Here is a 24354-nt window from a genome sequence, read left to right on the forward strand (position 1 = left end):
GAAAGGCCTCTGTAGATGACCTCAGGGTTTGGACAGGTCATGCTGATGATCCTGGGTGAGGAGCTCAACTTGTTTGGATAGGGTTACCCTCCCCAGAAGCAGCAGGTTCACAGCTTGGGTGTGCTGCTAGAACTGTCTGTGCTCTTGCATGTGGAAGTGACAGCAGTGCCCTGGATTGCCTTTGACCAACTCCCATCTGATTTGCCAGCTGTGCTCTTTCCAGGAGAAATCAAATCTAGCATGGTTATTTCCAGGTTGGATTACACTAATGTGCCTTATGTGGAACTGCAATCCAGGAATGTCAAGCGATTCAGAATGCTGGGGCCCGTAGGGTCTACCATTTTACGCCTGTTTTGTACAAGCTTCATTGCTACAAATTTGCTTTCAAGCTCAATTCCAGGCGCTGGCCTTGACCTTCAAAACAGGCGTGGGACCAAACCAATGTACCTTGTGGATCATCTCCTCCCTGAGCCTGCATGAGATCTTGGCTCAGTTTTTAAGGCCACTTTCACTGTCCTCCCATCAACGGAGCTGCAGTTGGTGTAGTGGCACCAGTACTGTGGAACAACCCCCTTAAATGAGCACACACATCAAACTGTTTTAGACCAGCTGACCATTTTTAGTCAAGTGCCTTCAGATAATGCCTGCTGGTGTGTTGTATCAATGTTGTTGTTGTCGTTTCTAAGACTGTATTTTACATTGTGTTGGTGGTGTATCTTTGAAAGGCATGGAACGGCGGGATATAAATATTTAAATGAATAAATAATAAAATACCGCCCCTTGTCATGTCTGCCTCTCCTTTTCCCATTGTCTCCTCCTCTGTCAAAAATTTGTAAAGCCTTTGGGACATTAAAAGACCCTGACACATCACTCCATATATACAGTGGTGCCTCGCAAGACGAAATTAATTCGTTCCGCGAGTCTCTTCGTCTAGCGGTTTTTTCGTCTTGCGAAGCAACCCTATTAGCGGCTTAGCGGATTAGCGCTATTAGCGGTTTAGCGGCTATTAAAGGTTTAAGGGATTAGCGGATTAGCTGCTAAAAGGCTATTAGCGGTTTAGCGGCTTAGAAAAAGGGGTTGGGGAGCGGAAAAAAATCTCAAGACTCGCAAGACATTTTCGTCTTGCGAAGCAAGCCCATAGGGAAATTCGTCCTGCGAAGCGCATTGAAAAACGGAAAACCCTTTCGTCTAGCGGGTTTTCTGTCTTGCGAGGCATTCGTCTTGCGGGGCACCACTGTACATTGATGGCGCTAAGCAGAACCACTAGTGGGAAGTGGGAGGCTTCTGAGTTCTTCCTCAGGTTACAGTTTCAATCCATTTTATAACTTGAGTAGTGTGTTATTTTAAAAATAAACACATCAGTGGATTAATGTGGAGGGACCAGCACTAGCTTATTGCAAAGTATTAAAATAAGTCACACATGTTGTATGTGCCCTTCTGAACAAATCCCCCACTCTTAACAGTTGATCATACAAAATTGAGAATCTTGCTCTGGACCTGCAATTCACAGTCACATCTAGCTAATCTCACCATATTTTGGGCTGTCATGCTATTAGCTACTGGTTCCTTTCCTCCATGATGGAGGTGACTCTCCTGTCCTTTTTTGCTGTGTGTTAGTGTCTTCTGCACTCACCCATTGTGTCAAGGGGGCAGGATACTATCAATCATTACATTCTTAGGTATGGATGAGTAAGTGGCTGGGAGTATAAATATAAATTTGTTTTCTTTAGAAGGCAAATTTCTAACTTCCTTGGTTGTGAATGAACATATTGATTTGTGGGGGTGGGGAGAGAGAATGCAAGAGGGACTTGCCAAATAACTTTTGTTATTTAGCAGGTGATAATTTCTTTATCGTACATGAGTTTCTGCCTTTCTATCTTGGGGCTCATCCATGCTATGTTTCTAGGCACACATTTGTGTTTGAAAGTGCTGTGTCCAAGTCCTTTTTTTCTTTTTTTGCCCTGGCACTTTCCCTGCCCAAACCAGCTATTTACCCCTGAACCAGAGCAATCTGCAGAAAGCCCTAATTGCTGTTTCTTCTGATCCAGGATTAAAAAGCAGGTTTTCACTGAAAAGGGCCAGGGCATTAAAAAAACGCTCGGACACGGCACTTTAAAGCTTGGATCTGTGCCTAGGAAGTGTGGGGCAAAAGGTTAGTATGGATGAGCCCCTAGTGTTTGACCAGACTCCCCTTCATGCTTAATCACAAACACTCATTCTGTCTCTCACTGCTCTTCCTCTCTGTATTATCTCCTTCCTGCCTCGCTGCCTCTGACTTTTGCAGTGTCAGCCAATAAATCTGCACAAATTTTGCCCTAGCATCCATAATTCTTGGTGAATAATTTTAGTATTTGGATTCTTTTTAAAATAAAAGCTGCCTTGATGAAGGTGATTGCCCTTTTTTGTTCTTGTGTGTTTTGCTTTTCAAGCTGTATCCTGCATGCATTCTTTCCCTCCAGCTCTTCCTTTCGTGAGTTGCTGACGAAAGTATCATGGATTTGAACAAAGGGGACTCAGATTGAAATTCCACGAAGCTCATTGGGCAACCGTAGTGATTGACACTCTGCTTTCCCTCCTTCACAGAGCTGTAGTGAGGATAAAATGGAGAAACCACCCACCTGCTCTTGTGAGCTCCTTCAGGGGAAAGCAGGATGTGAACGTGATAAATAAAGGTTGAAAACCCAACCTGACCCACCTGTTGTGCTAAGAACCTCTTGTTGTGGTGGGATCCTGAGGTTATTCTGAAAATGGGACAGGTTGGGGAAACGGGAACAAAACAAAACAAAACAAACTCACTACCCAAGAAAAAGTCAACTGAACACCTGCCATTGCTTTTAAATATAGTGTGGGGAGTTCGACTAATTGATCCACTGGGAACCATCCACCTCTCTGATTCCAAAACAACTTTCTGAAGCAAAATTGGAGGGGGCAGGTGGATGAGAAAGAAGCGAGGACTTGCTGTGGTAGATGTTGGCTTTTTGTGGTACAGCAGGGCAAATATGATCATCTGAATCACTCTTGGGGTGAAGGGAACTAAGGTCTGAACACGGCATAGTACCTGTGAATCTGGGTGTTGTTTCTGGAATTTTAACAGCTTGTTTAGTACATTATTATTATTATTATTATTTTGAACTTTAGAAAACGTCATGTTTCTTCAAAGATTAAGTACATGCTTTTGATCCATCCAGTTGTCCCAATTTGCATGTGTGTGTTTAAAGTTTTACACACACATAAGTATACTTTTCTCTATATATTCACCAACAAATGTACATGATGTTTAGGAAATTCAACACAGCAAAACCCCAGAGGGAGTCAGGAGCAAGCAGGGGTATAATTGTGAGTACTTCAGTTACATGGGTTTTTTTGGCCTGTTAAAAGGCTTCACTCACCATCAGGCATGGAAAACACATGTCTTTTGGACATTGGGAAAACCAGCCGCTTTTTCTTTTTCAAAGCAAAGTCAATGATAGTTACGTTGTCCTGGAAATGCCTGCCTTAAAGGGGATGCTACAAATTTCTCCAACAAAAACATATCAAATAAATTATCGTACTTCTTGCAGGAAGAAAACTTGAGGAAGAGAAAACTCCCAGTTGTAAGCTCTGTAGTCCGAGTGAAACGGTTCAGCAACGATGGAGAGGAGGAGGAGGAAGAGGAAGACTCTGTGCTCCGTCTGGGAGGCATCTCCAGCAGCGTCTCTGTGCCTGCAAAACCTGAGAGAAGGTACCTAAGAATTGTGGGGTTTGAATTAGGCCAAAGAAAGTAAGCATCAAAATAGATTGTCCTGAGTTCCTGATGTTCCTAAGCTGTTTCTGGGTGTTGGGCCACATTGCAAGATCAAATGGTGCCATATGCCCAAGAAAACACATTAGAAGTAATTTTGTTGCCATCGTATTGCTTGATTATTTAAGGCCTGGCTTTTACAGTAAATGATTGCTTACGGAGGAGATAACAAATGCAAGCCCTGGCAACCTGGGAGCAGCATGCTAGTAGGAACTGTTGCCATTGCTGCAGGGTGATCAAGTGGGGAGAGGAATTGCCAACTGCACCAGAAACTGATGGGTAGGAGATACCTTGGTGAGCGTCATGTGAACCCAAAGTTGCTGACTCGATCACGCTGCTGGTGTCAGGAGGTCATGTGACCTTCATGTTTAAAAGTCCTGACTAGGGTGTCCTCTGCCTCCCAGGCCAACAACCAACTGCTATAATGGTGGGACTTCCCTTCCACCTTAGCTTCCGTGCAGTGTTTTCCCAGCAGTACCTCGCAGGCCAGTGCTGATCTCAAGGTGTATTTTGCTGTGGATCCAAATGTTGGCTCCGACAGTTATTATGCTTGCAGAAAAGGGAACGAGGTCAGAGAGGACTACAGAAGATCAGGAGCACATCCATATTGGCCTCTGCTGCTGCCACAGCAGAAGTGTGACTTCTACAGGCGCTGAATGTATGGCAGGGGATTGCAGAATATTGAAGGGTGCCCTCTATGGGGAGATGAATACCAGGAGAAGAGAAATCAGCCCTATTTCAGTAATAGGATGCATGGCTCACAGAGTAGCACAGAAGGTGGCGGACACAATAGGGCAGCTGATGATCAAACAACTCCAAAAATTCCAATCTGTGCACCTCGTGAAGATTTCAGCCAAGCTTTTGAAAACACAGCTTAGCAACATTTCACTCTTCTATAGTTCTACAATGACAAATTAATTTCCTTGTATCTTTTTTTGTTCAATCCTTCCAGGCCTTCTCTGCCACCTAATAAACAAGCCAACAAGAATTTAATATTGAAAGCTATCTCTGAAGCCCAGGAATCTGTTACAAAGACAACAAATTATGCTGCAGGTAAGTGACTGTAGTTTGACAGGGACGCGTGAGCTCCAAGCCCAGTTTAGTAAGCCCGAATGAATCGAGGCACAGGAAGTTAAACAGCAACATATCCAAAAGATCACTGCCACCACCTGTGGCATGAGTCACAATGGTTTTCTATCTTACTACAACTACAGGTCTTCTAAGTTAGGATGTTTGTTTTATCTTCGATTATTGCTGTTAGGGTCATAGGAAGCTCCCTTCTACCATGTCAGGCTATTGGTCCATTGTATTGTCAAACCTGATTGGCAGTGACTCTCCAGTGGCGCGAGACACAAGGGATTGAACTTCAGATCTGTTGAGAATGCTAACCATGCTTACTTTGCATATGTTTAAGTTTTAACATCAGGCAATACACCGAGCATCTGATGAGGTGGACTTTAGTCCCTGGAAGATCCTGCCATCATTCATGTTAAGGTGCCACTGTTTGTTGTTTTAACTGCAGTAGACTTAACATGGCTGCCCCTCTGGAAATGGTTTTTGGTTTGACGCTACAGACACCAGCCCCACAGATCAGTTTTCATTGCAAGATCACAAGCGAGATGTTTGCTGCAGAGCTGGCACCAAATGGTGTTGCAAGTGAACAGAAGCCCCACTTGTTACGGAAAAGCTCAAACAGTCTCTCTTATGCCCTATCTATGCCCTGGACTAACAACGCCATCCCATTCTATTTGCACATTTATTGAAGCTTATTCCCAGGGAAATGTGGATTGCAGGCTAAAGCTGGGATCCGTAGTGCTGTGAGGGAACTAGAAGTACCCAACACAGAATTTTCAGTACAATTAGCAGGATTCTTGGGGGGAAACCATGATGGTTAAGTGGGTATAAATCTTACTTTAAGCTCGATGTGCAGATCGGTCCTTAAGTCTTTGAAATATTTCTATATTTCCCTGATGGGGTTTACGTTCCACCTCTCCTGGCAGAAGGTTTTCACGATTGCTTGCAGCTTTAAGGAGTGAAATGGAGCACTGAAACCACACATTCATGTTCTAGCATTGTAGCATTGCTGAGAATCTAAAGCCCACTGTAATCTTCTGGCATTGGCAGGAAGGGCCTTCGGTGGCTCCCCCTCAAGTAAGAAAGGACTGTGAGAAGTGCTGGCAAATGTTCTTGCCCTCTAGATGATGATACTGTATTAGCAGCTAGATGGAAGCATCAGTGCAACCGGACAGCTTATCATTTCTCTGCCGGCTGCCTAGCCAGTATGTCAGCTAACATTTGACTGAGATAAATGTTCTCCAAACCAACACATTCAAGTGAAAGCAGAAGTATAGATGGTATAAAAGACAAAAGCAGAAGGTTCGTGGAGCGATAAAGGGGTAGCTTATTAATTAATGTCTTGAGTTAATTTCGTGCCAGAAATCCGTCTGACAGCCAAACTTAGAAATTGCTGCTTCTTTTGGCTTATTTGTCTGGATTTTTAGAGAATGCAATTAACTTTTGTGATAATGAATCACTTGCTCTTTGCATATCAGCCTTTGATGATTTATTTCTTTTTTATTTGTGGAAAGTGCCAGCAAAGCAGACAGTTCCTGTGGCTCCCAGAACCCGGACATCTCAAGAGGAAACCTTTCTGGAAGTGATGCATGGCCAGAGCCGGCCATCCAGAGGCAACTCCCAGATACAGGAAGAGGAGCCAAAGGAACAAGCATTAGGGAGACTTCCAGGTGATACTGAATAAAGTGTTCTGTTCTCAAGGAGAGGTTAATTCTGTTCTCCAGCCCAAAAATGTGTGTTATGCTGCAGGCACATGTAATTCTGTTGAATAGGAATTGATAGGAATATCAACCCAATAAGCCTCAGATTCTTGTGTGTTCCTCTTTCATTTCCTCACTATAATGGGGGGGGGGCACATTTTCTGTTACTGGACTGCTTCTGTGAAGCCCACTAGCAGGGCATAAAGTCTCTTTCCCCACCAATCCGGCAACTGGAATTCAGTGGCATTCATTGCCTCTAAACGGAGATGTTCCAATTAGCCATTACGGGGTAGCCATCCATTTAGCCAAGTGTTAATCTGTCTGTCTGTCTGTCTGTCTATCTATCTATCTATCTATCTATCTACCTATCTATCTATCTATCTATCTATCTATCCATCCATCTTAAAATTGCCTTAATCCCCTTTTAAAGGCATCCAAGGTAACGTTGACTCCATGAGATAAAACCAGCTACAGAGCAGGGAGGCAGTGTGGAAGCCCAAAATCCACTTCCAGTCTAGGTAGAATCCAAGAGTAAAGTATTGCTCAGATAGGTTCATAGAGGAGGAGGCAGAAATCTCCTAGCATTGTGCAGATGACTAGAATAAGTGGAGACTGATTGTAAGAGAATCCCATGCCTTGTGGAGGGTGGGAAAGCACTTGTTAAGAATAGAGTTGCAGGAAGTGACTGCACAGCTGTCCCTTAATTTGAGTTGCACAGGCAGTAAAATACTTTTTCATTCCACCTTTATTTTAGGAACCCAGCAAAGGCAACTCTTTTCCCGTCTCCAGATTGAACCGGCCATTGGAGAAGCATTACAAAAGGCACAAGGTTAGCTGTGGTTGTTTAATAAAAAAGAAAAAGAAAGCAGGCTTCCCAAAGCCACTTACAGCCAAAACTCTGTATATTTTAGGTTTAAAACAGTGTCATTTAACTTTTATTAGGTTAAAGTCCAAATCTTATTTGGAAAAAAAAAGTCCCTTCAGTGTTTTGCTAATGGGAAGGTACTTATTTTGTCACCTGCTGTCAAAGCCAATCCCAAGTGGACTTTGTGTTGATGCATTAATTTTGTGTTGAAGAAAGAAGCTTAAATTACTTTTATTCCAGATTGTAGCAAACTGTGGAGTTCTTTTGAAGGCCTTCATTTGACTGAGTGATCTGAACCACAGATCTGTTCATTCTGTTTGCCTTGAAAGCCCTCTTGGGAGTTTCTCTGAGGAAAGTCCTGTTTAAATAGATGAAATCAAGCAGGTGGATTATTGGGCTGGCACCATTTATTTCAGGGAGACTTTCAGAGGGGGAAATTCCTGATGGGTCATGTCAAAGACATTCATTCTGACTGCACTATAATAGCCACCTTTGTTCAAGCAATGAATCTTAGATAGCTTTCTACACAACATCCCATGTACTTAAGAGATGCTTTTAATGCAGTCATGCAATGGCCTGCACGGGTTGGCCATTCACCCTGTGCTCCCCTATTTTGCTTGCTCTCTCTTTCCCAACCAATGCCACTCTTGCTCAATTAACATCCAATACTAGTTGCTTCTCCTGGCACGGAACTAGCAGCAGGGATAGGACTATGCATGTGCATAGCGCTGTGCCACGTTTAACACTGTGCGCTGCAGCGGTTGCAAGCGTGGTTTCTTGTGGCCACTCTTGTATCTATTAAAGGACCGCTGGGCCAGGAGTGACGAGAGCATATGAACTGAATTACCAGCCTATCTAGTGCAGTGCCATCTTGACCTGGGTGGCTGCTTGCACAGGCAACTCCCCACTTAACTCTGAGGTTACATTCTCAGCTCTCGCACACATAAGTGAAATGTGCGTTAGTGGGGAGCCCACTGCAGTAAGTGCAGCTTTCCACCTAACAGCTGTTGAGCAGGGTAGTACGGCAGCAGTGATAGCTCCTGTGTGCCATTTGGGGCGCTTGGAGTCTTTTCTCCTAGACTTTTGGCTCACTAGCATCCTATTTGGGCTCTTGGAGGGTCTCCTCACGAGGCACAAGGACTTTCCAGCTCTCCTACCATTTCAGGTTAGAACTGATTGATTGATTTCCTGGTGCCGTGTGTAAACATGGTTGCACACAAGTGAGGGGGTGCCTGTCCAGTTCTGTTCCTGCTGCAGGGGAAAATATGCTAGTTCAATGCTCAACTGGGCAGGCTGCGTGACTTTGCTTATCCTCAGTAAAGAGCTTCACACTTGTCTCCGTGCTTGGGTTACGACAGCCTGATTCGAACACTTCTCCCATTTTCTCTGGCTTAGATTACTATGACTTGGAATCAATGGTCCACACAGACACCAGATCGTTTATCTTGAAGAAGCCCAAGCTGTCCGAGGAGATAATGGTGCCCCAGAATCTGGAAGTGGGTAAGAGGGCCTCGGAGGCCTTACAGGCACTTTCAGGACGGCTCATACAGGCAAGGTAAAAAGTTGTTCCTTAAAAATTCAGTAAAAGGCTTAAGAAACTCAAGCTTACTTACCTAGTTGCAGCAACTGGCAACCTGATTACATGAGTGGTGTGTTTTGGTGCTCAGTTGCATCATACATAGGGAAACGTCAAAGGGGTTGTGTGAATTAGGTCTCTTAGCTTTGAAGATGTGTTTACTCCTTTTCTAAAAAAGAGAGCTATGGTGAATTGCCCTAGTTCCTCTCCCTGGCATTTTTTTTAACCTGCCTTCAAGTGGCTCATTAAATGACAGGGCTACTTTAGTCCAATAATTCACAAACTGCTAGCACATTGCAATAAATCGATTGAATGAGCCCAAAGGATCCACCTACAAAAGCAGCTGAGGGCAGGCCATGTCCTTATTGGGTGCAATCAGATAGTAGGAAAATAGCCCACTCTTGCTTTTTGTTCCTCAGAAACTGGTGTCCAGAGGCATGCTGCCTCCGATCATAAATACAGCTATTGTGACCAGTAGCCACTTATCTTAATTTTACACAAACTTGTCTAATTCCTTCTTTAAAACCATCTTAAATGGGTGCCCATCACCCTGTCTTGTGGTAGCAAGAAGCCTACTTACTGAGTCCCTGCATGAGTCACAGTTCTGGATGGGCCTTCTGATTGGAAGAGCAGTGACTCATACAGACTCAGCCATTCAGTTGCCTCTGGGGACAGGAAGTTCTTCGGGTCTCATATCCTGCTTGGAGACCTCCCAAAGGCATCTGGATGGCCACTGAGAAAGACGATGCTCAGCTAGAGAGGCCTCTAGTCTGATCCATCAGGAATCTTATATTCTCTCCTTACACAAACTGAGAGGGGAGCATCTTTTCTATTTTAGCTTAGAAAAAAATGCATATATCAGTTATCAGAAGTTTAAGGAAAGTGGTTTAAAGATAAGAATGTATCTTTAAAAAAAGCAAAGTTCAATTTTTTGTCAACAGAAAACTTTCACAGATTGTCATGAATTGGGTGTGAATGTGTTGTATTGTCGCACATTTAGTCTGCTCTCTGTTTCAGTAGCTTTGACATTCCTTCTGGGTTCCCCTCTCTCATCTCAGGGAGCAGCTTGTGCAGCCAGAGAAGCCTGCTAGTCCCAAGTTCATAGTCACCTTGGACGGAGTCCCCAGCCCGCCAGGATACTTGTCTGATCAAGAGGAGGAGGAAATGAGTCTCATGGAAGGAGTAAGGCCAGTTGCCCCCAAAGCAACAGCCAACAAGGGATTAAGAAGCCTTCGTGCGCAACAGATGCACATTATATCCAGACAGCTGGAGAGCACCGATGGTAACAGTCCATCCCCAGGGGATAAGCATCTTTTGTTAGCTTCGTTGCAAAGCTTCTTTATTTGCATTGCTTTCTTTGGGCAACTCGAGCTGAGCACAAGGCGGGAAGGAATGCAGTGGCTGAACGGCAGGCTAAGTTCCCATGGCAGGTTTCTTTTCTAACAGACCTCTCAGCATTGGGAAGAACACAGCTCTGATCCCCACCCTCATCGTTGTCTAAGCATAATTAGCAAACAGCACAGGCCCTGGTTGGATGCACCACATTTAAGGCAGTGGTTGGGGAGTTGCAGTCCTGCAGATATTGCCAGATTACAACTCCCATCAATCATCCCTGGCCATTGGCCATGCACCTGATGAGGCTTAGGATAGTTGGAGCACAACAACATCTGAAGTGATCACCACTTTTGCCAACCCTGCGTTCCTGAATTATTGGAAGCTCATCTGGGACTGAAGCAGCAAACAGTAGACTCTTAAGTCCTGGGGGGTAGCCAGTTATGATCATCTCTACTGTTTGGGCCAGGAGCCTCAGGCTATACAGTTCCCTAGGACAGAAATGCTTCTGTCCCAGAGGTAAAATCATGGGCCATGAGCGATTTCCCCATGTCACATGTGTAACCGCAGCTGGTTGTGGATTGTATTTTTCAATCGCTGCTGCCTTATAATTACTGTTTTTTATTTTAAACAAATATTCTGTTTATTTTTCTTCTCTTGAGTTGGAGGCCTAGGTGGGGCAGGAATATTTTAAATAAATAGCACACCCCATCACATTTTGACACTTTTGAGTCTGAAATTTGCATGGTTTTGATGTGGGTAGATAATCCCTGTGATGGAAACAGTCTTAAATTTGAACAGCCAAACCATTAGAGATCAATTGGAGCCTCTTTGCTTTCTCTCTGCAGTGGAGATGGAGGATGTTGGTGCCCTGCACAAAGCGGAAAAAGTACCCGAGCGCTGCAAGTATTGGCCCGCCTGCAAAAATGGAGACGAATGTGCCTTCCACCACCCCACATTGCCGTGCAAGTTAGTGGTACAAATGCTTCTTGATGCACTTGGCCCTCCTGGTCTTCAGGCACAGCGTACACAAAAATTAGCTTTCCCCCCGGTCCTCTCCTCTGTATTCGTCCTGAGCAAAAGCCTCCGCTGCACTGGAATGAAATTTCCGTGCCACGGGTTATGGCAATGGCCACTAGCTTAAAGGGCAAAAGGGGATTGGACAGAGGTAAGGAGGAGGAGAGGTCTGCCATTGGTTATTCATCATAACGCCTAATCGAAGTTCCAGGGTCAGGTGGGTTCGTTTCTAAAGACCGGGTAGAGGGATTATATTGGAAGGGCAATTGCCTTTCTGCCAGGCTTGTGTGCTTCGCAAAAGCCATTGGCTGACCACAGCAGTAGACAGGATGCTAGGCTAGATGGGGTCTGATTGAGCAGAGTGCTGCACAGAAGCTTCTGGGAGAGAAGGGAGGTGGGTCTGCTCTTGGGTCTCCAGCTCTGCTTCCTAACAGCTGTGGAGTTGGTTGGCTTCTTGCATCACCACAATAGAATAGGTGTAGCCAAACGGGTAGCATAGTCAGGGTTTCATGTACCCAACCGAGGCTAAAGTTGAAGGACCCTATGGCTCAAGGCAGCATGGCTAATGGTCAGGGGTGATAGGAGATGCAGCCTAACAACATCCAGAGGGAGACAGGTTCCCAGTCCTCAAACTAGGGCCATCAAATTGCACACACAAAAAAGTGTTTTCTGTCACCTGTGGACATTATGCAAATGGAGCATGTTCACTACCTTGAATAATGTATTCTAATTTTGCTAGCCAAGGGAATGAGCTGTGCCAGACTCTTGACATTTAAGAATCTCTTCCTCACTTGAGCTCTGCAGTGCAGGGAGAATTTGGGGGGAGAAGAGACATCTCTCCCCTCACGATGGGCATTCAGAGGCAGGTCATCACTGGATCTGATGTACAGTTGTCATTGGCTATCTAGCAAGCATATTCATTGGGCTCCTGTTACCCTTTTCTCCCTCCCTCTGATAGGCCCCTACTGGGAACATTCAGGTTGTCTCCTCCTTTGGGGCAGTGACCTTAATTGATGACGCTACAGAGATCACAATTACTGTAATATTCTGGGGTACAAGAAGCCCTGCCTAAACCACAGCTGTTTGACTAGTGATGAGTGTCTGCAACTAAGGGGGACTAAGGGAGTTGAAACAAAGTCATCCGTTATGCTAACACACTATTGGACCTTTCAGACAAAAGTATTCTAAACATTGTGAAGAAAATAGCTGTGAGAAATATACGCTATAGAAGTATATATTTAATTGTGATAGAGGCAAATCTTTATGAAAAGAGGGAATACAATTAATACTGTGAGGTGTATATAGTACAGCCCTCGTACTAGGACTCTCGTAGCTACGGGACCGCCTCTCCTGGTATGCCCCACAGAGAAACGTACGGTCGTCAAATAAAAACATCTTGAAGGTCCCAGGCCACAGAGAAGTTAGGCTGGCCTCAACTAGAGCCAGGGCTTTTTCGGCTGTAGCTCTGATCTGGTGGAACACTCTGTCACAAGAGACTAGGGCCCTGCGGGACTTGACATCTTTCCGCAGGGCCTGCAAGACAGAGCTGTTCCACCAGGCCTTTGGCCAGGGCACAGCCTGACTCCCTCCCTCGGCAATCTTCGCGGAGCTCTGGCCCAATGGTTGCCAGTGGCTTGATTTGAATTAATTTATAATGAATGAATTTAGAGTGTTGTTTGTGCTGTACTTTTGTACTGTTTTATTGTTGTTAGCCGCCCTGAGCCTGGCTTCGGCTGGGGAGGGTGGGATATAAATCAAATTTATTATTATTATTATTATTATTATTACAGCGAGGTTTGGGGGAAGAGCTGAAAAGCTGTTTTTAGTGTTTCAGAATGTGTTGCTAGTTCATATATTGTTCTGTAGTTCCGTTGAGCAGTTTTATGTCAACACTATTCAGCTCTTTAGCCCTTTCTCAGAGCATTTAATTCATCTGTGATCTAAAAAATCCACAAAACATAGAATGAAACGGGGTCACTGCAGAGGGCTGAGTGCTCAGGATGATGTGGCAGTGACAAGATGCCCCTTTCCCCACCAGTCCAGTTCTTAATCCACAAACATTAGATCAGGTCTCTAGAGGTCTGACAACTAACCTTAGTCCCCCCCGCTTCAGTTCAGCATTGAGTATGTCCACTGACATCATTGGGATCCATTTTGGCTTTTTTTATGCCCATTTTAGAGTTTGGGGATTTCATTGGAAAAATCCAGACCGTACCAACTTGGCAGACCTTGATTTTGGCACACATGTAACTTTTTTGGTTGCTTTGAACTCTCTAGAATTGGCTTGCAGATTTCTGCCCGTTTATTATTTGAGCATGGAAAGCACTTGAAGCCAGAGGGTTTTTTGAAAAATCGGAATTGAGGTTTTTCTTTAGAATTCTAGCCCAAGAGCACCAATGTCTTGATTTAAGTAAAACTGTATTTGATGCCAGGGATGAGGACTGAGGTGTAAACATAGATGTTATTTTGAAAGTGAGTACATTCTAACAAGTTTACCCAGCCGTTTTTCCTTTCACATTCCAGAGTCTTTCCCAACTGCAAATTTGCGGACAAATGCTTGTTCATCCATCCAAATTGTAAATACGATGCCAAGTGCACCAAGCCAGATTGCCCCTACACTCATGCCAGTCGGCGGACCCCACTGCCGCCTCCTAAACCAGGTAAAGATTTCTTGCTATTCCAGGTTTTGATGTGGGCTTGCTGGGAAGAATGTGCTGGTGACAACAGAATCTGATCTAGCAAAACCAAAGGCAGGTTGCTTGTGGGTTTCCCAGAGGCATCCGATTGGCCAGGTTGGGAAACAAGAAACTGAACTAGATGGACCTTTGATTGGGTTCCTCCTGCCTCTGATAACAATTGGGTCAGTTGTTGATTCTGACCTCCACACACACACACACACACACACACACACAAACTCACTCCCGGATGGCTGAAACAATTGTTGAAAATGCAACAAAGCAGCACAGCGGCACACCAAACTTGCCATTTGCTAACGACAAAGGAAAAGTCCAGCAGCAAATCCGCTGTGCCAAACCATAACATAAAAAGTTTGCAGTGCTCTTCGACAGCTCTGCCTTCCCCCTACCACCACCGCCAAAAAAAGCATAAAACTAAACATGCCAGGCCAACAGCTCCGCCAACCAGTGCGTTGCAAACAATGGCGAATGTATAAGATAGAATCATGTTGCAACCGTTGGTAGTTGTGACCATTGCAGTCTGCGGTATGCTTGTTTCATAATACAGTGGTGCCTCGCAAGACGAAAAGAATCCGTTCCGCGAGTCTCTTCGTCTTGCGGTTTTTTTCGTCTTGCGAAGCAAGCCCATTAGCGGATTAGCGCTATTAGCGGTTTAGCGGCTATTAAAGACTAAGGGATTAGCGGATTAGCTGCTAAAAGGCTATTAGCGGCTATTAAAGGCTTAAGGGATTAGCGGATTAGCTGCTAAAAGGCTATTAGCGGCTTAGATCAGCTGATAAGCGGCTTAGATCAGCTGTTAAGCGGCTTAGCGACCAGCTGTTAAGCGGCTTAGCGAACAGCTGTTAAGCGGCTTAGGGGCTTGGGAAAAAGGGGGGGAGGGGAAAAAAACCCCAGGAATCGCAAGGCATTTTCGTCTTGCGAAGCAAGCCCATAGCAAATTCGTTTTGCGAAGCACCTCCAAAACGGAAAACCCTTTCGTCTAGCGGGTTTTCCATCTTGCGAGGCATTCGTCTTGCGGGGCACCACTGTATTTGGTTGCAGCAGTGCAGGCTGCTGAATGATAATTTAAAAGACATCACTAAGTTGTCTTTTAACGTAAGAGGAGGCAGGCCCAGGTCTCTGAACTCAGCCCTATCCCACAAGGACTGACAGCAGCTTGTGGGGTGATAGGAAGGTGCTCCCCTTCTTTGCCTAGCTCATTGCTGTTGCTTCCAGCAAATGTTATGGCTAGCCACTTCCTTGTCCTCCTTGGAGGACCCAAGACTCCCAGTCTCTCTGTTTTTCCTTCCTCCTCCCTCTGCTTTTCAGCTTGGAAACAACTTTGTGGTGCAACATGATTTGAGCTGTGTTTTCCCCTTTCACAGACCGTGAAATTTTGCAGAAAGCTGTGTTTTGAACACAGATGGAAAAATGTTTTCATCCATGTTGCGTCTTTCTGAAGCAACCTGAATTTTGGTTTTGAACTGCTTATTTATCCATTATATTTATATCTGGTCTGTCATAGTCTTATGGGATTTGCAGCAAATTGATCCTACAGTCTCCCATCCAGACACTGCCCAGATCCAGACCATCTTAACGCAGCAAGGTGGTTGTCTCACTTGCCTCCAGAAACAATTTCCTGCAGTTGAACTTTAGGAATTGAAATTGCAGTCTTTTTGAATGTTGTCAATACACATGAAACCATTCGCTGTTGTGTCTGGTATCAGTCACTTCCCTCCTCCATTAATGGGTTTTGCAGCTCCACCTCCAGCACAGCCAACATCTTCTAACAGCCAACTCTGTCGATTCTTCCCTGCTTGTAAGAAAATGGAATGCCCTTTCTACCATCCCAAAGTAAGTACCATGTTTTCATTTCCTCTGCAGGGGAGTTTCAGAAAGTTGGGCCGAAGCTTTAAGTGGAACTCATTCTGCGCCCAAGGAATATGAAGTATTAGCCCAGCCCCGTTAAATAATCACTATTAATATTTCCAGCCTTCAAGAGTACCTTATGTTGTGCTTGACAACATCTGTGTGCATACATGCACACATGCATTGTATATATCAACCTGGAAGGAGGGCTAAGCACAGATCTTGTTATACTCAAGAAGTAGTCCTAGTTTGCAATTTATATGCACCTTATTTTAGATTTTAACTATTGTCAAATCCAGTTGTGTCCCCCTTCTCCTGTTCCACCCTTCGTCCCTTGCTGTTCCAAAGGATCCCCCAACCCTCTGGAGCAGGTCTGAGGGACAGCAGTAAGGGACACCAGAGGAAAGGGGGAAATAAGTGAAAATGGACTTCCCCTTCCATTGTAGGATTTGGTTGCCATATGCATATTCATTCCTTGATGTATGCAGCATCAAGTGGTGATAAGCATCTGTGAATGAACCGTCGATAACAATCCAGATGGGAATTTCATATCACCTTATAAATACAATGTTTTTACATTGACTCAGTTCACATATTCACCAGGTGCTATTCATCAAGTGAATTTTATTGAACTGGTCCTAGGATTTGTAGTAGTCAATCGACCGCAGAAATCTTCCACCTTATGTTAAGATAACCCAAGGCATATATTTGAAAGGTTGTATTAAAGGTATGTCATACTTCAAATAGAAGTATGCAAGTAGTGTACACTATGGATTCTACTAAACAGGCAAAACTGAACTCCCTTGCCATTGCCTTTTCTCAATCCCGTTATTTTCTTAGCATTGCAGGTTTAACACTCAGTGTACCAGAGTCGACTGTACGTTTTACCACCCTTCTGTTTCTGTACCACCACGTCATGCCTTAAAATGGACCCGAACTCAAACTAGGTAATGTATTTCTCTTACTCTGTTAAATTGCACATGCTAATCAAACATGAAAATGCACAATCATTTTGCTTAACAAGCTGTTAGGCAAAAACTGCAAGAAACTTGATTAAGAGCAGTTCTTCATTATATGTTTGAAAACTCATTTTTCAGAGTTTTGCTCTCCCTAATTTAGAAAAATATGGGGATTGGTGATTTTTAGGGCAGAACGATAATTATCACGACACATTTTCTAATTTTCTGTATTTATTTTTTTCAGTGAATAATTTGCACAACCCATAATTCACCATTGTACAATGATGGGCGGATACTCACTGATGGAACAAGATGCTGTAAAAGCTATTGTATATGCCAGGCCTTGAATCTATATTGTTTCATAAAATGAAGTCGATTGCCTACTTGAAATGTGAAATTTTCAAAACTTGTATATTTAATAACTGGTTTTACATATTTTTACTGTAAAAATGTCAGTAGGGAAGAGGATTTTGCTTTAACGCTAATAAAAATGTCAAGGCGCGGTTATTGTCCTACTTACGTTGGGCCAGTAAGTTTCTCCTTTTGCTCACAATTTTACAAATCTCCTTTGGACCATCCATTCCACGACTGGAAAAAATTACTGCACTACAAAGAAACTGTTTGTTTTGGGAAATCGTTGATAAAGTAATATAACTCATATGTGCTTTAAAGAAACCATCATCTTCAGTATAGATTACCTCACCTTATTTTTTGCCATTTAAATTTCTTTTCTAGAAAATAGTAAGCAAGCTCTTAAAGGTAGGGAAATGTTACCAATTTAATGACATCTAAAGTATGTGGATTATGATAGGTCTGGGACTGGTCAATGCCTGAATGAGAGACCAGCTGGGAAGAAAGGCAAGATATAAATGGAATAAATTAAATAGAACTATTTTGAATGGAACTCAGGCTGGTGGGGAGATATAACTGCAGGTCAGCTGTCAGCACCCTATCCCAACAGACTGAATTTCCCTCTCGCAGTTTAAAATCAATTTGATTTTAATTAATTTTTATAATGAAATGTTTTTAGAATGTTGCATTATTTGATTGTTGTTAGCCGCCCTGAGCCCGGCTTTGGCTGGGGAGGGCGGGATAGAAATAAAATTTATTATTATTATTATTATTATTATTATTATTCAAATTGGCTACGTGAAGGGGTTGGGCAGTTAGTACTGGTGTCAAAGCTTGCTACGGCTAGCATTTGAAACCAGATTTTAAAGTTTGACTGTAAACCTGGTTAAGTTACAGTCTGGCTAGCTGTTAAGTTATTGACGTATCCTTCAGCTTTGCTTTAGAGTTCACTCCTGGAAGATAGTTTGTATGAGGGAAAGAGCATTCTGTCTTCTAACTGCTGTTTAGGGAAAGGCCTAAATCTGTTGCCTTCATTGCAGTTAGTCTAGATGGCCAGTCTCAGGAGTGAAGGAGTATGGACAGGCCTGCTAATAAGTCTGTGTATTGAAGTCCTGGTTTTCCTTGAAACAGTACTTTGCTATAATTATACATAGGTATATCCTGCAATCTAAATGGCAGAAATGGGTGTTCTTCTGGGCTCCTTAGGGTATAATATAAAAGATTAAGCAGTAACGTAAATGTATTTTTTATTAAATCTTTTGTATCTTTTGGGGAACTACATTTTCACAAAAATATACAAAAGATAATATTCTGTACAAATATTTACATTAGATATCGGAAAACGAAAGTTAACTCCACATTTTAAACTCAAGTTTGACCAATATATTCTTGAATTCTGAAATTTAACAACTGAGGAAATTATTTCAAAATCTTTGTTTTCAGATTTTTTAAATAAAAAACTTGATTTATGCAAAAAAAAAGAGGCTTAACTGATACACTTTTTAAATAACAAATTCTAAGAATATTTGATCACAGGGATTAGCTCTTTATGATGAAAACCCAAAAGAGAACACAATTTGCTACTGTAATAAAGGTCACAGTTAACATACACCTTTGGGTTATAGTTGGATGTAACATTTTGTTGCTGCTGTTAAAGCAAAATGGATCATCCGACAAACACGTTAGAGTGAGATATGGGGGACCTAGAAAATAAATCGTTCCAGGAAATTCAGTGAAATGTGGTAAAACAGGCAGTGAAAAAGTGTGTTGTGTTAAAAAAAACAGGAAGTGACAAAGCATGGCATTTCTAGTTAATGAAAGCTTCTGCTTTCAATTCATAGTGATGAATACTTCAGGGCTTTTGGAAATCACATATTCAAATACTTATTTGTAACCTTGTTTATGGAAATACTTTCAGTTTGCAGGAAGCTATTCCTGTTTGACTGAGGACAAAACTAGCCAGGAGCTGCCCTCACATGAGAAAAGGAGAGGCGACCACTTCAAGCAGCGGAAACACAGAGGCAGCACATCCCATTGTATATGTTTATTTCCCCCCTTGTTTCTGATAGAGATCTCCTCTCACCCCTTCTTCCTTGGTAGGGAAGGAGGTGCTATTTTGTGGTCCACCTCAGGTGCCAAAACGTCTTAGGGCTCTGTTTAGCTGTGGCCTAAAACGACTGGAAGCAGCCTGGCGATATTAAGCCCTTTGTGGCAGAAGCGGACCTTTAATACTGTGCAGCTTAAGCTGCAGTTGCCAGCGCTCACTGGCAAAATCGAAAACCAGGTTCTGTTGACCCAATTCCCACCCACATCTTCTCCAATCTGGCTTCAGACAAACCAAGCATCAGTAAATCCCTCTAAACACACTTCCTGGTGCCTCTCAGCCTGAGATCCAAAACATTTATTTGGAAGCAAGTCCTGTTGATTTCAGGGCAACTTGATTCAAAGTAAGTAGTACAAGGGACGTCAAGTAAGTGGGTAAGTTTAGGTTTCACCAGCATAGTGGGTCGGATAATGCGTCCTCTGTTACCACTTGCAATGCACCCTGCAGATGTTTTGTTTGTTGTAATGCCAAAGTTTTCCAAACTTTGCATGTTTTTTAGCAGTCCTGTACAGATGGTCAAATCCAGCCCAGCACCACCCACGTGCTAGGCGCTTGACAACTTTCCCCTGCTTTGCGTGGTTCTTTGCCTTCCTGTGCAAGCAGAAAACTTAGTATATCAAATCTGTTGTGGGTGGCCAAACATTGCTGTTGGACTGGATTTGTTGGTGGTCAGATGTGGCACAGAGCTGTTCTCTAAATACAGAGTACTGTATAGGTCCATTTAAATACATCATTTACCTTCCTTTGTACATCCTATGATTTTGGACCAATTTATTGAATGTTATCAAGTGCTTTAGGATCACAGGTCACTTTACCAGGTGATAGCTGTTAAAACTGTATTCCCTATTAATTTCAAACACACACACACACAGAGGGAGAAAGACAGACAGACACTGGATGAGTTCAAAAGGATGTCTGTTCAGTCCTACAATTATAAATTTCCAGTAAGCATAATCTAGTCTATAGTTTTGCCCCTATTATCTTGAGTCACACTTACAAGAAAAAGCAACTAAAATGTTATATTTTTTGCAAATAAATCAATGTTTTCTAAGCCAAGGTTCTGTATTCAAGAACTCCGCAGCAAGGTGAAGCTTTACATTTAGCCACACAATTGTTCTTTTAAATTACTTTAGATGCCTCAAGGCTCCAAAGCACAATCATAATGAAATATTTGCAATAAAATGAAAAACAAAAACAAACCAGGCTTTATCATTATGGAAAAGCATTGAAAGCACCAAGATTTTTCAAAAAAGTGAACCACAAAGTCATGTAGTTTGTGCAAGATTTCATGCATTTGGGTTTGGGATTAAAAGAATAATTTACAGAATTCTCAAAATATTCACTAGCCTTCATGGCCATAGCAGGATACAGTCTGGAGTTTAGAAACTAACATTCATGCACCTGAAATATGAATTCTACACTCAACACATGTTGCTTAAAAAAAATAAGTGTTCTACATCAGACTCTTGAAAAATCTTAATTATGGAATTGTGTTTTTTATTCTAAATTATATTTTATTCAGGGGGCAGGGAGTTATTAAAGGATGGTCTGTGGTCATTCCTATTTAGGAGAATCCATGAGAATTGAATTTATAAAATGACTACTTTTCACTAGATGCAAAGCAAAATACAGTCTTAGTTAGGGGCCCATATCTGGCAAATGAATGAAATCAATGTCCTCTCAGACTAAATGGTTATCCAAATCTCATGGTTCTTGGAAGTGTGAGGCTTGTGCCTCTAGGGGGCACAAACATTTGCCAGAGAGTTTCCAAGTGCATTTGCCAGAGAGTTTCCATAGGAGGAACCTGAGAAGGAATAGGCTAGGGATCTTGCAATACAGAAAGCTGCTGTGTGCCACAGCCTGTAGACTTTGCAGTGCTAGAGCTGCGCCAGCTTTAAGACAGTGCGGATGGTTCCCCCGCACAGAGCGCCAAGCCAAGAGGGCACAAATCTTAAGATCCATAATTGAGAAGATCCATTTAGAGGCACTAAATTTTGGCCCCGCACAGGCCTTTCCATATTACAAAAGATTACCAAAGTCCGCCTCTGGCTGGAGATGTCTTTCTCATAAGTTTGTGTTTCACTCCTGGAGCCCCTTAAGTTGTACTGCAGCTCCCTACTCCCTTTTCTACTGCCATTTTTGTTATGACTTGCATACCTATCCAAGAACAAGTCAGTATGGACTTCTGGGTTTGGTACTATGCTAGAATTTGTCCCTCATTTTGCAACCGTAATAGATAGAAATTGCTTGTGGGTAGGGGGGATATCAGTCCAGGGACAGCTGCCTATTTTGTATAACGGAGTAGCAGCCAGTTACAGACTTTGAAGCTCCCCCTACACTCCACAGGCTGGATTTTTGGAGCTCTTTAAGTGTGTTGTCTGTGAACTGCATTTGGCATTAGGGCCTTCCTTCCCAGAGGCCCAGAGATTTCACTATGTGCAAAGGTTAGGCTGTAAAAAGCATTTGGGTGGTATTCAAAATTAGTTAAACTCAGTATTTTTCATTGTTATTTATTTATTAAATTTGCATACCACCCTTTTCCCGACAATCACAGGATGGCTCACAACATAAAAATACAAAATGAGAACACAAAATGCATAATAAAAACAAACCAATAACCCCCCCCCCTCCCACAAAGACCTTTAAAAGTCCATAGAATGTTAATCAGCCCAAGGCCTGGTTATAGAGAAACATTTTCACTTGGCGCCTAAAGATAATGTAATGCAGGTGTCGGGTGAGCCTTCCTGGGGAGAGCATTCCACAAATGGGGAGCCACTGCAGAAAAGGCCTGTTCTTGTGTTGCCATCCTCTGGAGCTCTCGAGGAGGAGGCACACAATGAAGAGTCTCAGATGAGGATCTCAGTAGGTTCATATGGAGAGAGGTGGTCCTTGAGCTACAGCAGTCCTGAGCTGTTTAAGGCTTTATACGTAGGTCAAAACCAGCACTTTGAATTGGGCCCAGAAGCTAATTGGCAGCTAGTGCAGTTGGTCCAGGAACAGTGTACTAAGCTCAAACCGCCTTTCGCTGATGATCAACCTGGCCTTGAATTCTGTACCAGCTGAAGTTTCTGAACTGCCTTCAGAGGCAGCCCCACACATAACACTTTGCAGTAATCTAACATAGAGGTTACCACTTTTAGTGTATTTTTCATCTTTGTTGGAAGCCGCCCAGAGTGGCTGGGGAAACCCAGCCAGATGGGCGGGGTACAAATAATAAATTATTATTATTATTATTATTATTATTATTATTATTATTATTATTATACTACAGCATAGATGACATAGGTTAGGCAATCCCTGTCCAGGAGTGCAGCTAGGCCACCAGCCAAAGGCATTCTGTGCCAATGAAGCAATCTTAGCCTCAAGTGACAGCAAAGGATCCAGAAGTATCCCCAAGCTACGTACCCGCTCCTTCAGAGGGCATGTAACCCCATGAAGAGCAAGCAACCTCACAGCCATCTGGTTTAGCAAACAGCCCACTAAGAGTGTTTCAGTCTTAGCTGGATTGAGCTTCAGTTTATTGGTTCTCATCCAGTCCATTACCAAGGCAAAACAATGGTCCAGTACATCCACTGCTACACCTGCAGGTATGTGTCATCAGCATACTGCTGATAGTGCACTGTAAAACGCTGGATAACCCCACTCAGAAGTTTTGTGTAGATGTTAAACAGCATAGGAGATAAAATTGTACCCTGAGGAACCACACATTGAAGATTCCACAGGGCCAATGAGCACTCCCCAAGCATCACCCTCTGGAAAAGACCATCCAAGACCAGAACCACCACAAAGCGGTGCCACCCACTCCTAGCTTGGACAGTTGCCCCAGAAGGATATAATGTCCAATGGTATCGAAAGCCAATTGACAAGGACACATTTTCCCTGTCTCTCTTCCAACAGTGGTTCCTTGCTGCCATCATACAAGGTGGCCAAAGCAGTTTCTGTGCCTAAACCAGACCTAAACACTGATTGAAAGGGATCTAGAAAATCATTTCCCTCCAAGAGCTCCTGGATCTGGTACAGACCAACCCCATCCTGCTTACCCATCCAGATCTGTAACACAGACCAGATCAGCCTCCTCATCCACAATCAAATCATGGTTGAGAGAGGTGTTATTCAAAGCTGGTTTGGCATTCAACAATAGCAGCCGCAGACCCAAAGGCTGGCTGAAAGCACAACCACAATTTCCCAGGCTTGAAGGAGGGCTGGCACATGGCACAGTCACTAACTGCCTGTGCCGTGTGCCCCTTACCAGAAGACCTGCTGAAATGGATGTATTCACAGAGTATGCAATTTATACATTACTATTTACTGCTATAATAAAGATGGAGCCATTTTCTTTCTGGGCAAGGTGATCAGGAGGTTAGTAGTTGACCGGCTGCAGATATGCCTGGAGGAAGCAGGTTATATATGCCGATTTGTCTTGTTTCAGGCCCAGTTTTTGCACTGAAACAGTCTTGATTGTCCTATAGGGACTGTGCCCCTGTTCATTTTGCTTGATCTCTCAATGGCTTTTGACACCATTGACCATGGTGTCCTTCTGGAATGCCTCAGAAGCATGAGTTGGAGGCACCATATTATGGTGGTTTCACCCCTATTGGCAGAGACTATTGCTCAACCTCACGGCTTTTGATCTGTGGGGCGCTGAAAGGGGCTATGCTGTCTCCTGCACTATTTAACATCTTAGGACATGGTTTGGAGCTGTCATCCATGAATCTGGAGCATGGTTTCCCTAGTCTGCCATTGCTAACCTCTTAAGAGGTTTCCATGGCTATGAGTGCTTATGCTCTGCTTAGCTGTTCCAGCGCTGGATAGCCTGACCTCAGTTGTCCATGCTCTGGTGACCTCCTGCCTGAACTACAGTAATGCACTATACATGGGGCTGCCCTTGAAGATCATCTGAGGCTGCAGCTAGTGCAGAATGGCTGCTAGGTTGGATGGGACCATGTGTCACCGGTCCTGAAAGCAGTGCTCAGGCTGTCAGAGCTACTAGGCTCAATTCAAGGTGCTAGTACTAGCACAAAACTCTGAACAGTACCCAAAAAAGCACCTCC

General features: G+C 43.4%; 2 protein-coding genes across 2 annotated transcripts in view; one reads left to right on the top strand and one right to left on the bottom strand.

The window, feature by feature from the left end:
• The window catches only part of ZC3H14 (zinc finger CCCH-type containing 14), a 28960-nt gene extending 11597 nt beyond the window's left edge, over nucleotides 1-17363 (top strand). Inside the window, exons 7-17 of the mRNA XM_083436139.1 lie at nucleotides 3561-3721; nucleotides 4734-4834; nucleotides 6370-6525; nucleotides 7310-7384; nucleotides 8816-8975; nucleotides 10055-10278; nucleotides 11177-11297; nucleotides 13869-14005; nucleotides 15780-15874; nucleotides 16730-16836; nucleotides 17093-17363. Of these exons, the coding sequence (XP_083292265.1) occupies nucleotides 3561-3721; nucleotides 4734-4834; nucleotides 6370-6525; nucleotides 7310-7384; nucleotides 8816-8975; nucleotides 10055-10278; nucleotides 11177-11297; nucleotides 13869-14005; nucleotides 15780-15874; nucleotides 16730-16836; nucleotides 17093-17099 (1344 nt within the window). The 3' untranslated portion in view covers nucleotides 17100-17363. The remainder of the gene's footprint in view (nucleotides 1-3560; nucleotides 3722-4733; nucleotides 4835-6369; nucleotides 6526-7309; nucleotides 7385-8815; nucleotides 8976-10054; nucleotides 10279-11176; nucleotides 11298-13868; nucleotides 14006-15779; nucleotides 15875-16729; nucleotides 16837-17092) is intronic.
• A 4436-nt stretch (nucleotides 17364-21799) lies between these two features.
• The window catches only part of EML5 (EMAP like 5), an 88152-nt gene continuing 85597 nt past the window's right edge, over nucleotides 21800-24354 (bottom strand). Inside the window, exons 44-45 of the mRNA XM_083433219.1 lie at nucleotides 22570-22932; nucleotides 21800-22436 (exon numbers count right to left, since the gene is read on the bottom strand). The gene's annotated coding sequence lies outside the window, so the exon portion shown is untranslated. The remainder of the gene's footprint in view (nucleotides 22437-22569; nucleotides 22933-24354) is intronic.

Source organism: Podarcis tiliguerta (assembly GCF_965153285.1).
Source record: "Podarcis tiliguerta genome assembly, chromosome: 1".
NCBI lineage: Eukaryota > Metazoa > Chordata > Lepidosauria > Squamata > Lacertidae > Podarcis > Podarcis tiliguerta.